The sequence below is a fragment of the Balaenoptera acutorostrata genome, chromosome 3 (genome assembly GCF_949987535.1).
Source record: "Balaenoptera acutorostrata chromosome 3, mBalAcu1.1, whole genome shotgun sequence".
Taxonomy (NCBI): Eukaryota; Metazoa; Chordata; class Mammalia; order Artiodactyla; family Balaenopteridae; genus Balaenoptera; species Balaenoptera acutorostrata.
The window spans coordinates 104,275,757-104,292,115 of record NC_080066.1 but is presented as its reverse complement, the minus strand read 5'-3'; the positions used below and the strand labels follow the sequence as shown (position 1 = coordinate 104,292,115).

The window sequence follows — 16,359 nt, the reverse complement described above, 5'->3', positions numbered from 1 at the left end:
CCGGAGTTTCCGGCACGGAAGCCTATGAGGGAAGAGGGTAGAAGTCGGGAGGAGAGCCCTCGAACCATCTACCTGCAACCCCATTCCTGGTTGTGTCCACAGCAAATCATGAGAGATTTGAAAAGAGAAAAATTTAAACCTTACGTGGTGCAAACCCAGAATAAAATTAAGTGAGCCTGTGTCTGAGTTGCTTCCTGGGCAAAGGAAAAAGGGTCGACTCTAGCAATAATGCTGCTCTGGAGGTTACAGGATATGGGAGAACATATAAGGGGTCTAAATCCAGGCCCAGATGAGGAGAAGAAAAATTTCTGCGGGTAAGAATCCCAGGATCCTCGCAGGAGGATGCAGCAAATCCCCTTCTCCAGGTGTTTCCAAATTCCCTATAGATATTAAGCTTTGGGATTTGGGAATGAGAAATAGGAATTTCCAGGAATTTCCCCAGTATTCCCCAAATTATAAGTTATTCATAGAATACTTACTTCCATACATTCTTTACTCATTATTATGGATATCTTAAAAAATTGTTATATAAATAAGAAACAGTAGTATTTACAAAGAATTGTAACCCTATAATAAAGTTTTATTGGAAAACACACACACACACACAATTCCTGGATCCTTGACACAGACAAAGGATGGGGATAGAGTGGGGATGGGATAGGGAAATGCAGACAGACCCTTGATTTACACGATACTTGATCCAAGGAATTCAGATAATTACAGAAGGATTCTTCCCCAAAATGAAAATTCCTGTAACAGAACTACGCAGCATAACGTCTTTGTAAGAATTTAGCTATTTTCTGCCTCCACTTCTACAATTTTAACCAAATTCACATCAAATCACAAATTGTCCTTGCTTAGCTATTGGAATCCTCCACCTATTTCCACCCTCCTGAGCTCTAACCTTTCCTGCTTGCTGTGTTACCCAATACCATGGCCCAAACCACTGTTTCCCAGCCCCGTTTCTATCTCATTCATGTAACAAATACTTATTGAGCATCGACTATGTACCAGAACTGTTCTAGTGTTAGGGACACAAGAGTAATGACAATATATGTAAACACAAAAATAACATATATAAAGAACTGAGCACAGTGCCAAATGAACGGTTTATTGTTATTATTGGATTATTATTATTATTATTATCCTTATTCATCCAGTAATTTTAGCAAAGGTAACAATAGGGTGATCTACAGGTAAAGTTTCACCTTAGTAATATGACTCTGTACAATTGAGACACTGAAAGCATGATTTTGAATGATGGGTAAGTTCAGTCATAAGTAAAAAATCAGCCCAAGGGTAATATCTATCAATATTTGATTGCTGAAAGTTTCTTTTTAAACACCTCAAATCCAATCCAGTTTACACAAAAAACAAGAGTAGAACATAATTACATCTAAGAAAGCACAAACTTAATCAATTATTTTTTTTTTTTTGGCCTTGCGGGGAGGCTTGTGGGATCCTAATTCCCTGACCCTCGGCAGTGAAACCACTAAGTCCTAACCACTGGACCACCAGGGAATTCCCTTAATTAATTTTAACTCTGTCTAAAGTAAGGGTAGATGATCTTCAATATATCTACAAAAGGAAAACTGAGGGACAAGGCTCAATCTTCTGTAGTGTTTCTCCTATGTCATGTAGGGAGGAGCCTACAGAATATATAAACATTCTGGGCACCAAAGAAATGTACTGCTATATGAAAGGCAAGGACAGTTTACCAGATTACACCTTGGCCAGGGTCACATAACCTTCAGAACCACACAATATACTTTATTCTGAATTCAAGTTCAGCAACCAAGCTTCTGAACAATCATTTGGACCCCCAATCTTTTTAATCTCGGATTCACCAATGGCCCTATGAGTTACCCTATGAGGCCTAGCAGGCCTCCTCAGGACACATCTTAGTGGTCTATCCAACAGAAGGGCCCAGGTTCCAGATTGCATCAAGCCCTTGGGTCCCATCCTACCTCTAACCTTGGTTTGTTTACATCTCTCATTGCTTTCCTCACAGGATTTTTACCTTTAAAAGGTAGATTTAGGTGTTCTGTGTGTGTGTGTATATGTGTATGTGTGTGTGTATCTAGGGCACTGTGAACACTGGCATACAGCAAATACTTAATGATCATATATATGAAATGTCTATTAAATGTCTATTATTTCTCTTTACGCCATCTCAAGCCAAGTCTCCATACTCCATTTTGATCTGTTTGCAATACCCCAGTCCAGAGGTTCCCAGTTTCTTAGTTTATAGGGCACTTAGGAACTCAGAAATTTTTTCACAGCACCCCTAGGTCAGAAGAAATACCTAAGAGTTTTGCTTTTTAGGTAGTTGGTGCCTAACAACTTAGAAACCATTTGAAAAACATAATACAGACAAGTTGAAAGAAAAACTATTTTTTGTTTTTTTCTTAAATAAGCACAAATAGTTACTAATGGAATGTGTGTGCCTGTTGGGCACTGCCCAACTTCTCAAACCTTGGAGTCCAGCACTACTACCCTCATTTCCTGTTCCGTGCTGATTTCCACACAGTACTTACCTTTTTTATCAGACGACCTCCTAAAAGCCAGCTTTGCAAAGATATTTTGTCATCAAAAGGAATGTAGCAAGTCTTTTTTAATTTTTTATAAATTTATTTATTTATTTATTTATTTATGGCTGCGTTGGGTCTTTGTTGCTACGCGTGGGCTTTCTCTAGTTGCGGTGAGCGGGGGCTACTCTTCCTGGAGGTGCGTGGGCTTCTCATTGCAGTGGCTTCTCTTGTTGCAGAGCAAGGGCTCTAGGCGCTCAGGCTTCAGTGGTTGTGGCACGTGGGCTCAGTAGTTGTGGCTCGCGGGCTCTAGAGCGCAGGCTCAGTAGTTGTGGCACACAGGCTTAGTTGCTCCGTGGCATGTGGGATCTTCCCAGAGCAGGGCTCCAACCCGTGTCCCCTGCGCCACCAGGGAGGTCCCAATGTAGCACAATCTAATGTTCAAATTGTGAACTACCTTGAGCTAGCAGTTCACATAGTATACAAGAGATGTCAAATATTGCTGTGTTTCCCTTAAAAAATTTTAAATATCCCACGGTACTCCTGTGAATTTGCCCCTTGGCACAGAGTATGGGAACTATGGCCCCAGGCACTCCTTGCCACCTCATTCCTGAATCTGTGTAGTGTAAATGAGTGGACTCTAATCAAACTACCTGTGAATGAATTCCATCTCCACCCCTTACCTACCAGCTGTGTGATCCAAAGCAAGTAAAAAAAAAAAATCTCATTATGCCTCAGTTTTCTCATCTGTAAAATAGTGATAATAATAGTACTTACTCTTGTGAGGATTATATAAAATGCCAGTTAAATGTTTAGATAAGTGCCTGGAATTATAGTAAGTACACAGTAAATATTGACTATTATTATTTTTCCCCTTTGTCTCTTTTCCTTTTCGATTTCTCTAGACCCACCTAACCATGAATTGGATCAGAACAAAAACTAGAGGTACGCCCAGCCCATCAACAGCAACTCTAATCCTACATTGTTTAAAACAGAAGCCACTAGCCAAATATGGCTATTTCAATTTAATAAAATTAAAAGATACAATAAAAAATAAAAATTCAGTTCTTAGTTATACTAACCACATTTAAACTGCTCAAAAGCTACATGTGGCTAGTGGCTACCACATTGCAAAGCATAGAAACATTTCAATCATCACAGAAAGAACAGTGCACAACACTATTCTTACCTTTTCTAGTCACTGCTCCCCAGTCTCCACATTTTACAAAGCTGGGACTCTGTTTTATTCTGTACTTGTAGGGTTCCTGTAGTCAGGAACCAAACAATTATCAACTTTAGGGTGATTATAGCTCATTACTGCCTTATTACCCTTTTTCTATCTTCTTCTCACCCCTCTTTGAAGGTCTGAAGCACTCCCATGTCCAGGCACACATGCAGTAACACACCCATCTTCCATGCTCAATATCAAGGAAACTGAAGAGTGGAAGTGGCAGTTTCTAAGTCACTAAGTATTGGCTTATGGAGTGGGAAGATATCTCGAGATAGTGACTCCCAATGGCAACATTTATAGAAGGAGGCTCAGCCTCTCAGGATTTCTTAGGCAGGAAACCTATTTTATTCCTGCCCTCTCAACTGAAATTTCTCATTCTCTCTAGACCACAAGATAGTTGTTCTCCTATTTAAATACCTACCCCACCGTCACCAAGAATCTTTGACCTTCCATTTTCTCCAATTCCTGAAACTAAAATGTTATTTTAGTTTAGTCCCCCCAGGTAAAAGGATCACTTTCATTTCTCTTCTCTGTGTAAGATCCCTATTTGTGCCTCATTCAGTGCAGGAACAGAGTGAAGATAAACAGACTGACCTAACAGATCAATCCCCAGATAGAGCAGCTGACTACACCCTAAAGGAAGGGGCAAAGCACTGGGGCACGGAAAGGACATAAAACAGAAGGGAACAAAGGTGCAGACTGATAAAGAGAAATAATCCCTTAAAACTAGACCACACCCTACCCCACTCCATCCAACCGCCCATACTTCACTTCATCTTGGTTAATTCACTCTGCACATTACCAAAAACATTCTTTGCCCTGGAAATGGAGTAAGGGACTGTGTTGGTTTCACACGGGTGGCAAACTACCACTTCAGGAAAGGGTAGAGAAGAAATAGGGTATGTGGAAAGAGAAATCAAATTGGGACCCTGGGGCTTCCCTGGTGGCGCAGTGGTTGGGAGTCTGCCTGCTAATGCAGGGGACACGGGTTCGAGCCCTGGTCTGGGAGGATCCCACATGCCCCGGAGCGGCTGGGCCCGTGAGCCACGGCTGCTGAGCCTGCGCGTCTGGAGCCTGTGCCCCGCAGCGGGAGGGGCCGCGATAGTGAGAGGCCCGCGCACCGCGATGAAGAGCGGTCCCCGCACCGCAATGAAGAGTGGCCCCCGCTTGCCGCAACTGGAGAAAGCCCTCGCACGAACCGAAGACCCAACACAGCCAAAAATAAATAAATAAATAAATAAAGTAGGGGGGAAAAAAAAAAAAAAATATTAAAATTGGGACCCTGGGTGGCAGAAGCCCAGCAGATGTCTCCAGCCCCATTCTCTGCCATCTACACAGTGTGATAGTTACCACTTGGTTGGAAGCTTGAAGAAAAAACCCTTCCAAAGCTTTGCAGTGTCTTTCTTTATATCCTCCTGTTATGAACTCTTAGGGACTATCTCAAAACTCATATGTTAAAGCCCTAATCCCTTAACCCCAAAGTAACTATGTTGGGAGATAGGGCCTTTAAAGAGATAATTAGGTTAAATGAGGTCATAAGGGGCCCTAATTCCTTATAAGAAAAGGAAGAGACAGCAGGGATGTGTGCTCACAGGGAAAAGGCCCTGTGAGGACACAGTGGAGAAGGCGGCTATCTGCAAACCAAGGACAGAGGCCTGCTGACACCTTGATCTTGGGCTTCAAGGCTCCGGAACTGTGAGAAAATAAATTTCTATTGTTTAAGCCACCCAGTCTGTGATATTTTATTATGGCAGTCCTAGCAAACAAATACACCTCCATAGCCTGATTTTTCTCAGTCTATGTGAGAAGCCCCCATCCCATAAGTAAGATACCTGGTACCGGGGGTAACATTGAAATTATTTACCTGTATAGTACAGGAGCCAACCAATCAGAACAAATGCCAGCCATAAACTGATACCAGCCACACTGGAGTATCCCAGCTGAATATCCACCCAGCTTGGGACTACAGCTGACAGTATTGCTCAGTACACAAATTTCCCTCAAGATAGGGCTTAAGGTAATTAATTAATTAATTTAATAGTCATTTATCAGCAACTTCCATGTGCCAGGTATTGAGCATCAAAAGGGCTCCATCCCAGATACCATGCATTCTGCCACCTCTGCACTTCTGCCCTTTTCGATATGCCTAGTAGATGATGTGAGTGCAAAAGCATTAAATCATAAGTCAGGGACTACCCTCGTGGTCCAGTGGTTAAGACTCCACGCTCCCAATGCAGGGGACACAGGTTCAATCCCTGGTTGGGGAACTAAGATCCCACATGCTGCACAATGCAGCCAAAAAAAAAAAAAAAAAAAGAAACCATAAGTCAGAAGACCTCTACTTTTCTGGACTTTTTTTTTTTTAATTTGGTTATTACTTGGTGCAGTGAGGGGAAAGCACAAGGGGAAAGCACAAGCCATGAAAAACTGAGGTGTTGTCAGTAAGAGGGTGCTAGAAAGAACTTATTATAGAAATGGGCTTGTGTTAAGAGATTTTGAAAGGGTTTAAGGAAATGGGATTTTCCTCTGGATTGAATGCTGTCAGGAAGAGTAATTCTATGATTGGGTATCTAATACATTTTGTCTAGAAGGAGAGAAGACCAGATAGAGGCTAAAGCTCTAATACGTAAAGAAGTAGCAGTCATTCATATTAGCTGGGGAAGGAGGATATTGGGGATTTTTGTAGCTTGGAGTATGCTCATGTTTTGTTTTTTTTGTTTTTTTAAAATTTAAAAAAATTATTTATTTTATTTTTGGCTGCCTTGGGTCTTCATTGTTGCACGCAGGCTTTCTCTAGTTGCGGCGAGTGGAAGCTACTCTTTGTTGTGGTGTGCGGGCTTCTCACTGCGGTGGCTCCTCTTGTTGCGGAGCACGGGCTCTAGGCGCGCAGGCTTCAGTAGTTGTGGCACGTGGGCTTGGTAGTTGTGGCACGCGGGCTTAGTTGCTCTGCGGCAGGTGGGAATCTTCCCGGACCAGGGATTGAACCCGGGTCCCCTGCATTGGCAGGTGGATTCTTCATCACTGCACCACCTGGGAAGTCCTGGCTGTATGATCAAATGTTTGAGGTGCTTAGGATCTTTTCCAATACTTGTCAGAATAACCTCCATTAGCAGTCTCCTGGCTGGGGGCAAAGCAGAGACAAGTCTAAAGACTGTCTCTTATGCCATATAAGGTGACTAAAATCTCTTTGAACTTGATTGGTAACTCAGTCAAAAAACTCTTATCATACATATATATTTATAATTGGGGGTCACAAAATTGAGTAAAATCATGAGACATCCTTGTAGCGATAGAGACAGACTCATACAAAGATGCTTTCATAATTTAACCAGGGATGGTGGGAGGGTGGGGTCTGCAAGGCAGCTTCCTGGAGAAGCCGGTCTTGTGTCCTGTTCCAGAAGTGACTTCAGTGAGAAAGCCTGGGGTGAAAATCTTAACGTTTTAATCCATTTCCTCCTGGCACATCTTCACTCTGACTTTTTACAGGTATTCCTTTGAGTAGAGTGGCTAACTATTGCCTACCGTTCCTACTCCCGGTGCTTAGAACAGCCCAAACTCCCTCACGCTTTCACTGCAGCTCATTGAGCCACGCCCCCAGGTTCTGGCTCTAAGTTCAGGCCAATGAAGTTGCGCCCCAAGGATCGCAGGACCAGGGAAGGGAAGCCTCCAGCCAATGAGAGGCCAATTATAACCTCAAAGAGTAGAAAAATCTTTTAGTGATGTTTTTGGACTAACGAGGAGCAATGACTATGCGCCCGCTCTGGGCGACTGAAAGAGGACCGGCGGCTTCCTGGAACACCAGTGAGCTGAAGCAGCCCTGCCCCACCTCCTGGTCTGGAGGTAGCGCGATGGGCCACGCTTCCAATAGCTCGAAGAACTTCTCGTCACGTGCAGTTTTTGCAGGCCCAGCGGCGTCCTGAAAGTCATGTGACAGTTGACGATGGCGCCACGCTCCCCAATGGAAAATAGGAGCTGCCTTCACAGGACCAGAAATTGGTTTGTCTCCGCGAATAATAGCACGACGGGGGCGGGGATAGCCTATCAAGTGCTGTGAGGCGAAACGGGGCGGGGCAGGCCACTGGTTGCGGGGCGAGCTGGCCGCGCGGCGCGCAGGCGCCCTGGGGACCCGGTAGCGGCGGCGGTGGCTGCGGCGACCGCAGCGGCGAAGAGCCGGATCCTTGGCCAAAGCGGGAGGCGGCGGTGGAGGCCATGGCGGCAGATGGAGAGCGATCCCCGCTGCTCTCTGAGCCCATCGACGGTGGCGCCGGCGGCAACGGATTAGTGGGGCCGGGCGGGAGTGGGGCTGGGCCCGGGGGAGGCCTGACCCCCTCCGCACCACCGTACGGAGCCGGTAAACATGCCCCGCCCCAGGGTAAGACGGGGCGGGTCCGAGGTGTTCCCGGGGGTACTCTGAGAGGAGCAGGGGGCGGGACCGAGGGCGGGGGCGGGGCCCAAGCGCCAGGTGCGGAGCTGTTGCACCTGTGACCGGGGGAGGCTTCCTTCCCTCCGCAATCGCGACCGGAGCTTCGGAGCGGAAGGGGCTTCTGAGGAATCTGATCGAAGCACTGATCATAAGATCCCGCTGAGCTTGTCAGAAGGCTTGAGGACCAGCAAGAGTTGCCTTACTCCGTGTAGCATCAGTGAGGGTGTCTGCAACTGATGCCAGCCCTTCTTTTTACCTTCCTCTCCAGCATTTCCCCCGTTCCCCGAGGGACACCCAGCCGTGTTGCCTGGGGAGGACCCACCCCCCTATTCACCCCTAACCAGCCCGGACAGTGGGAGTGCTCCCATGATCACCTGCAGAGTCTGCCAGTCTCTCATCAACGTGGAAGGCAAGATGCATCAACATGTAGTCAAATGTGGCGTCTGCAATGAAGCCACTGTGAGTTATACAAATCTGTGAAATGGGCCCTGTTTCCTAGATCCTCTTTCTGATCCCTTGATTCTAGACCCTGACCTTCGGGCGTTAGCCAAGTGCTCTTGATGAAACCCAGGTTTCAGTTACAGGAGTCTCACACAGCCATTTCCCCAGAAGCCACTCACCAAAGCTAATATTTCCCATCCCTCACCTTCATACCTATCTTGGATACTTAAGCTTAGTTTTCATTTGCAAATCTCATGTTATATGCCTTTCATTTCTCTGTCCTGGCTAAGATTTTATCTCTCTGATCTCTCCTCAGAAGGTGTTTTTGGAGGAAGTGGAAGGGATTGGGATTAGAGGTTTGCTTACCGATGTCCCCATTATTCTCTAGCCAATCAAGAATGCACCCCCAGGGAAAAAATATGTTCGATGCCCCTGCAACTGTCTCCTTATCTGTAAAGTGACTTCCCAGCGGATCGCCTGCCCTCGGCCATACTGGTGAGAGGGATAATTTGGGGAAGGGCATTAGTGGGGAAAATCGGAAAGCCGAAAAAGGGTGAATGTTTATCGAGAATGTAAAGGTGAGAGAGCCTGGTGTTTATTTAGAAGGAGAAAAAGCTAAGGACTGTTGTGCCTCTAGAATGTTATAGCCATCTTTCTCATCTCTCAATAAAAAGATTGGGAGAAAAGTGGTGTCCTTTAGGAAGATGGGGAGTCTCAGAGACTGGGTGAATTATCCTGAGGTAAAAGGGAAATTAGAGGCCTGAAGTTTAAGCGATGCTCTTCCTCAAGGATTCTCTGGGGTAGGGCTGGGGGCGCAGAGTATCTTAAATGTACAGAGAAGTAGAGGGACTTAGAGTCAGGGAGTGGGGGATGTAAAGGAGGAATAATGTAGGGATCCTTAGGATTGAAAACTTTTAAAACATAGTCTTTTTCTCCTGTACAGCAAAAGAATCATCAACCTGGGGCCTGTGCACCCAGGACCTTTGAGTCCAGAACCACAACCTGTGGGTGTCAGGGTCATCTGTGGACATTGCAAGAATACTTTTCTGGTGAGGAGAGGTATTGGGAAGCCCTGGGGGGCAGGGGGTGGGCAGCAGAGAAGTAGTCATGAATATATTTCTGAGTCATGATAATGAATCCTGAAAAGGTCTGTTTTATGAGGACCCATTTCCCAGACTCCACTGCCCCAGGGCTCTCATTGGAGATGACCCTGCTTCTACTATTAATTGGTTTCTCTTTTCCTTTCTCCGTAGTGGACAGAGTTCACAGACCGAACCTTGGCCCGTTGCCCTCACTGCAGGAAAGTGTGAGTGATTAGAGAGCGGCATCGTTGAGCTGGGTGTGAATAGAGTAAAAGCTACAGGGCCATTGCAAGTATCCATTTTTGTTTGCCTCCCCACAGGTCATCTATTGGGCGCAGATATCCACGAAAGAGATGTATCTGCTGCTTCTTGCTTGGCTTACTCTTGGCAGTCACTGCCACTGGCCTTGCTGTGAGTAACCTTGATCCAACCCCTTTCATTCTGCAGCCTCGTCTCCGTAGGCTAAGATTGGGGAAATGGCTATCCTAAAAAGAAGTGAAAGAAACTGTTTTTGTTTGTCTTGTTTTAACGTGTAGATGAACTGAAGTTGAAGGAGACTGATAAACGGTCTTCATTGTTACTATCAGAGAAGAAAACAGCTATCTTCTTTGTGCAGAGGATAGAACAATGGAGCAGTAGCTTAGATTGAGTTGCTATTAGGAAACCTGGCTCAGTTGTCAGACATGAAGAAAAACTGACAGATGTCTGGGATTGTTTGAGTATGTTCCTGCCTAGTGGAGGGAACTAGACAGCTGGGCCTTTTAAAAGGTCCCTGAAGGTGGCTGCATGCGGATAGGGGACAGAGACTGAAGCTTGAGTTCCATGTTACTGTTACTAGGGCTCTTAGAAAGTGGTGAGAGATCAACAGTAACCTCATCTTCCTTTTTCTTCTTCATCAGTTTGGCACATGGAAGCATGCACAACGATACGGAGGCATCTATGCAGCCTGGGCATTTGTCATCCTGTTGGCTGTGCTGTGTTTGGGCCGGGCCCTCTATTGGGCCTGTATGAAGGTCAGCCACCCTGTCCAGAACTTCTCCTGAGCCCCCCGATGACCCACAGACTGCCTGGCCCCGTCCAGGTGGGGACAGTGACACTCTAAAGGGAGTGATGGTAAAAGGCTCCCTGGGCTTCTATAAGGGGAGCCAAGCAGCTGCCTTCCTTTTCCCTGCGGAGAGGTAGGAAGGAACCAGGCCCTCACCTAGGTTTGGAGGAATAAGTAAAACCACTGCTGGCCATCTGCTTGCCTCCAGTGGTTGCTGTGTTTAGGGTGAAGTAGGCGGAAAGTTTCCCCTAAACCTGGGTCCTAAAAGACGGTTCTAGCCTTGTCCTTCCTATATGCTCCCTGAGAGCCATTCCTGTCCCTTACACATTCCAGGGCAGGGTGGGGGTGGGTAGCCCTGGGGGTCTCCCTCCCTCTTGTGCACCATTAGGACCTTGCTGCTGCTATTGCACTTCATCAGGGGCTGGCTCTGGTCTCAGCACCCTCAGTCTCCTCTCCCCCATTCCACGTCCTCTGGGGGCGGGGTCAGCCGCTGCTCTGTACAGAACCACAGGAACTGATGTATATATAACTATTTAATGTGGGGTATGGTCCCCTAGTCCCGTATTTCCCGTAATTCCTCCTTTTCAACCTTACCCCCCAGTTGCAGTATTTAACTGGGCTGGGTAGGGTTGCTCTGTCATGGGGGAGGTTAGGGACTCATCCTGTGCTTGTAAATAAATAAGGTCATGACTCTACTCTTTTCCAGTTGTTAAATCTGTGTGTATGAAAGGATGAGGGGAATTTGTAGCCCCACAAAGTGGTAGAATACAAAGACAGCAAGGCTGAAACTATGACTCTTTATTTTCACATCGACAGTTCAAAGGAAGTCATCAGTAGCTTTTGTTTAATGTAAAAAAAAAAAAGAACCCCCCCCCCAACACACACACACACAAATCGTGGAGAACTTAAGTCTGTTTCTAGAAGCCTGGTTAAAGGAGTCATAGTTTAGAAGGGAAATAACAGTACAGATTTCTCTAGAGAGCAGTTTTTAAAGCTTGGGAGTAAGAATTTTAAAGCTAGTTTAGTGGGCTTATTTCCCAGGCTCAGAGTGATTTGGGGGAGGTGTCACAGTGCTAGATATAGGGTGATGGGACAGTGGTCACTGCCCAGAGCCTTGGAACGGATCTTGCTGTCACACAAAGCAGGCAACAGAGAGTGAGACAATAAGAAATAATCAAGGCGCCAACCAACGTTTTTGGATCGCGCATTCATCATGTATGTCCAAAAGGTATAGGCATAGGCCGTGTTGGGGTAGAGGTGCCGGAAACTGTCAGTCAGTGGCACAGCCTGCAGCAATTCCCCAAAGCCCTGACGCTCTTCTGGAGTGAAGCCAGCATTCTTTTTGTTTCCCTTTGGGTTGCGAAGATCAATTTCTTCATGAGCCACATTGAGGTCCCCACATAGCACAAGGGGCTTGCGGGAAGCCAAACCCTTCAGGAATTTGCGAAAGGCTTCATCCCAGCGCTGCCGGTACTCCAGGCGCACCAGACCCCGGCCTGCATTAGGTACATAGGCTGTCACCAGCACAAATGCATCATATTCAGCCACAATCACTCTGCCTTCCTGATCATGTTCCTCTTCACCTACAGAAACGATGAAACAGTTAGCAAAAAGAAGTTGAAGAAGGGAAAGCAAAGAATAAAGGGATCAAGAATTGGGGCTGGAGTGGGATATCAGCAATTGGTTTGGAAGAGCTGGGCTTTAGGAATCACCAGTGCCTCACCAATGCCATAGGAGACTTTGAGTGGGCACTGGCGGGAGAGTAGGCCCACACCACTGTACCCTTCCTTGTCTGAAGGAGCTGACCAGTACTGATGGGACAGTCCAGAGAGTGCTTGAAGTTCAGCTGGTAGTTTGTTCTCAGAACATTTGGTCTCTTGGAGGCACAGGATATCTGGGGCTTCTTCCTTTACCCACTGTGAGCGAAATGAAAGGTAGAAAAAGTATTATCAATTCAGCAGACATTTACTGAAGAATCTATGTGCTAAGTACTAGAGATACACAGGTGAGGGACTTCCCTGGTGGCACAGTGGTTAAGAATCCACCTGCCAATGCAGGGGACATGGGTTCATCCCTGGTCCGGGAAGATCCCACATGCCGCGGAGCTACTAAGCCCATGTGCCACAACTACTGAGCCCGTGGGCCTAGAGCCCGTGCTCTGCAACAGGAGAAGCCACCGCAATGAAAAGCCCGTGCACCACAACAAAGAGAAGCCCCTGCTAACCGCAACTAGAGAAAGCCCGCGTGCAGCAACGAAGACCCAATGCAGCCATAAATAAATAAATAAATAAGACAGTCTCTGCAGAAGGAGTATAAGTCTAGCAACACAGTATTTGAAGTTATAAACTACATAAGTGGCAGGGAGATAAGAAAGAGTGTTCCATGCAACACTGAGAAGATTGGTTTTTTCCCTATAGGCAGTGGATAGCCAGCTAAGATTTTTTAAGTAGTTATTTAAATGTTGGATATGCAGGAAATAAAATGGAGCAAGTCCAGTAACAAGGTTTTTCTGACATGCTAGGAAAAAGATGAGGACATTAAATAAAACAATGGCAGTGGAACTGGTGGAATGGCATTTAAGAAATACAATTGGGGGGCTTCCCTGGTGGCAGAGTGGTTAAGAATCCGGCTGCCAATGCAGGGAACACGGGTTCGAGCCCTGGTCGGAAAAATCCCACATGCCGCGGAGCAACCAAGCCCGTGCGCCACAACTACTGAGCCTGCGCTCCGCAACAAGAAAAGCCACCGCAATGAGAAGCCTACGCACCACAACCAAGAGTAGCCCCCGCTCGCCACAACTAGAAAAAGCTCCCGCTTAGCAACGAAGACCCAACGCAGCCAAAAATAAATAAATTTATAAAAAAAAAGAAATACAAATGGTATGAGTTGGTGAAAACCTTGTATCTCTGCCACAAGAAAACGACAGTGCTAGGAACTAAAATGGGAAAAGGTGATTAAACCCCAAGATCGGTACCCCCCTCCCCTTAATTCCACTCACATCTAAACCTTTCTTCTTAATCCAGGCTCGAAGCCCATCCACATTCCAGGAGCAGATCTTCAGTGTGGCTGATTTGCCACCGGGTGAGGTTTTCTGATCTGGGGGGTCCTCATACATGACTGCCCCCTCTCCTGTTGCCTCTTTTTCATTTTTTTTTGCTCCCGCCTTGCTCTTCTTGGCCTCTGGCTCTATAAAATAAGTAATACACAATGATATAAGTTGGCGGTATCCAACTTTGATCCGCAGTTAACTATAGATCCACCGAGAGCCTGCAGTTGCCGCGACTTCTTCGCAAACTGCAAAAATGAGTATACAGTCGGTCCGTACCTCCCGTTCATCAAGGGAATTATAGACATCCCCATCGCAGCCTCTAGGGAGATGGGCCTATTTCATTCTCTTACCAATCTTGGGCTCTTCCCCGTCTTCTGCCACCGCTCCCTTTTTCCCACGTTTCGGCATCACTGTAACAAACACCCTTCTGCACCAGTTCCACGTCGCCCACCGAAGCAGTATATTTATCGCGTTGCCTACAGACGCAAAGAAGTAGTGAAACCAGCTAGGGCTGGGGAAGACTCCCCCCTCGGGCGCCCCCGCACCAAGTCCCGCCTTTCAAACCGTATTATCTCTGAATTCTTTTCCCGCCTCAGTGCACCATCGGCCTTTCAGCCCCTCATCCTCAAGACTAGATCATTTCATAGTGCCTCCTACCCTCCTCACGAGATCGGCCCTCCAGCCAATCGACGGACTTCATTAAGAATCCCGACTTAGGCCTGCCGATCAGAAGTCCAGAGAAGCCCCTACTATGGGCAAAACAACAACAACCCTGTGGCTGACCTGCTTGGATCGCAGCCTGGCTCCTCCTTAACTCAGCACAAAGAATGGAGCACGATGTGCCCCCACGTGGGTAACTGGCGTGGTCACGTGATGTGAGATGCGCCGCCAGTGGCGGAGGAATGCGGGTGATTGGTCTGTTTGTACCACGTGACTGAAAGCTCAGCCTTCCCACCCTTCTCCGTGACTCCGGGGCACTGAAGGCCCCACTCCTCCATTCTTGGGCTGTTCATCGCTATGCCAGAATCACGACTCCTTCTGCCACCTTGACCGGAGATCCCAGAGCTGTGTAAGAGAGAACAAAATCAGTGGAGAAGGCTAGGCTGGACCATGGGAGAGAGGCAGAGGAAAGGATAGGAATTTAAGGAGCAGATGCCGACTCAGTGTTCCTGGCAGTTAAGAGAACAGATCCTCGAAGGGGCCTTGATGGGTCGCCGTGACGACAGGGGTTGGGGCTGGCGCCGGCGCGCTAACAGTGGGAATTCTTTGGTATCTGTTCCGGTGCGTGCTCCTCCTTAGCAGCCAACGACTCGTTTTCTTCAGCGACCCAGAGTCTGCGTCCCAGCGCGGACTGGTGCGGGCTCCACGGCCCCAGTGGTAGCTAGGAGCCATGCCGGCGGTTTTGGGTTTTGAAGGCAGCGCCAACAAGATTGGCGTGGGAGTAGTACGGGACGGCGTGGTGCTGGCGAACCCGCGGCGGACTTACGTCACGCCTCCTGGCACAGGTACGGGAGTAGGGAACTTGTAGTTTGCGGCGCACTTCTCCGCACGGCATCACCTGCCATCTTCCTAAACATTAGTGAAGAAAGGTGGGGAGCGCATTGTCCCCTCATAGTTTTTGATCTGAGTCTCTGAGATTATGTGACAGTGTTATCATCACGAGGCTGGTGGATAGAAGAGTCACAGGCACTTGAACCTGGATCTTCTGAACTCGTTCAGCCTTTATTGAGCATCTTTTACGTGCTAATCGTCAGCTGGCTGCTGGCTACAAAAATAGATGTATAAGCTTGTTATGGAGCTGGACATGTAGACAGAGCTTCACATTACAGTGTGATAAATAGTATAACGTAGATGCAGTCAAAATACACTAGAATGAGAAAAAGTGTAATGACTCCCGGCTTAGGTGTAGACAGAACTGGCTGGTTTTGTAATATTCAGTAGTTGTTTTTGGACTTCTGTATTCTTAAAATGGGAATGGTAATACCTGCATCATTGGGTCTTGAGAATTAAAGTACCAGACACATTATCACTTTTAGTAAGTGTTATTTGTAAGTTATATTGTAACTTGTCTACCCTCCCCGCAAACACCTGCTTAAGTAGGAGAAGGCAACTGACTTGCCTTCTTTAGCCTAGCTGAACAGGCTGGAAAGACGATATCTGAAGACATAGAAGACAGGATGCTTGAGAAAAGGGAAAGGGACTCTTCCTGCCCCACTAAACGTCTGTTTTTTGTTTGTTTTTTTTTTTAAACGTCTGTTTTGACTGCTGCCTACCTTTCTATAGAAATCTCTATGATCTCTGACTTGTGTCCATCTCTTAGGATTCCTTCCAGGTGCTACTGCCAGGCACCACCGAACTGTTATCCTGGACCTGCTGCAGGAGGCACTAACAGAGGCTGGATTAACCTCCAAGGATATTGATTGCATTGCCTACACCAAAGGTATGGCTGGGAGAGTGGGTGACAATGGAAGAATATACCTGGAGCCTGGCTAGGTCAAAACAGCCTGCAGCTCACCTCTGCTACCACCACTACCGCCACCCAACCTTCACATCCCTGCTT

General features: G+C 46.9%; 3 protein-coding genes across 5 annotated transcripts in view; 2 read left to right on the top strand and 1 right to left on the bottom strand.

Annotated features, from left to right (window-relative positions):
* The first annotated feature begins 7,839 nt into the window (after positions 1-7,839).
* Positions 7,840-11,450, top strand: PIP4P1 (phosphatidylinositol-4,5-bisphosphate 4-phosphatase 1). Of its 2 annotated transcripts, none has more exons than XM_007180485.3 (7): positions 7,840-8,131; positions 8,451-8,641; positions 9,012-9,118; positions 9,567-9,672; positions 9,877-9,929; positions 10,026-10,116; positions 10,605-11,450. In XM_007180485.3, the coding sequence occupies exons 1-7, from the start codon at positions 7,969-7,971 to the stop codon at positions 10,746-10,748; spliced, it is 855 nt and encodes a 284-aa protein (XP_007180547.1). In that variant the 5' UTR covers positions 7,840-7,968; the 3' UTR covers positions 10,749-11,450. The 2 variants fall into 2 exon arrangements, with proteins under 2 accessions (XP_007180547.1, XP_007180548.1); XM_007180486.3 differs by having other exon boundaries at positions 7,841-8,110.
* Positions 11,451-11,533: 83 nt separating this feature from the next.
* On the bottom strand, positions 11,534-14,688 carry APEX1 (apurinic/apyrimidinic endodeoxyribonuclease 1). 2 transcript variants are annotated; one of them, XM_007180483.2, is made up of 5 exons: positions 14,583-14,688; positions 14,150-14,275; positions 13,749-13,936; positions 12,474-12,666; positions 11,534-12,333 (listed from the first exon to the last, which is right to left on the bottom strand). In XM_007180483.2, exons 2-5 carry the CDS (start codon positions 14,205-14,207, stop codon positions 11,816-11,818), a joined length of 957 nt encoding a protein of 318 aa, XP_007180545.1. In that variant the 5' UTR covers positions 14,208-14,275; positions 14,583-14,688; the 3' UTR covers positions 11,534-11,815. The 2 variants fall into 2 exon arrangements, with proteins under 2 accessions (XP_007180545.1, XP_007180544.1); XM_007180482.2 differs by having other exon boundaries at positions 14,457-14,602.
* A 321-nt stretch (positions 14,689-15,009) lies between these two features.
* OSGEP (O-sialoglycoprotein endopeptidase) overlaps positions 15,010-16,359 on the top strand; it is a 3,655-nt gene continuing 2,305 nt past the window's right edge. The window contains exons 1-2 of the mRNA XM_057542687.1: positions 15,010-15,304; positions 16,120-16,253. Coding sequence (XP_057398670.1) covers positions 15,190-15,304; positions 16,120-16,253 — 249 coding nt within the window. The 5' untranslated portion in view covers positions 15,010-15,189. The remainder of the gene's footprint in view (positions 15,305-16,119; positions 16,254-16,359) is intronic.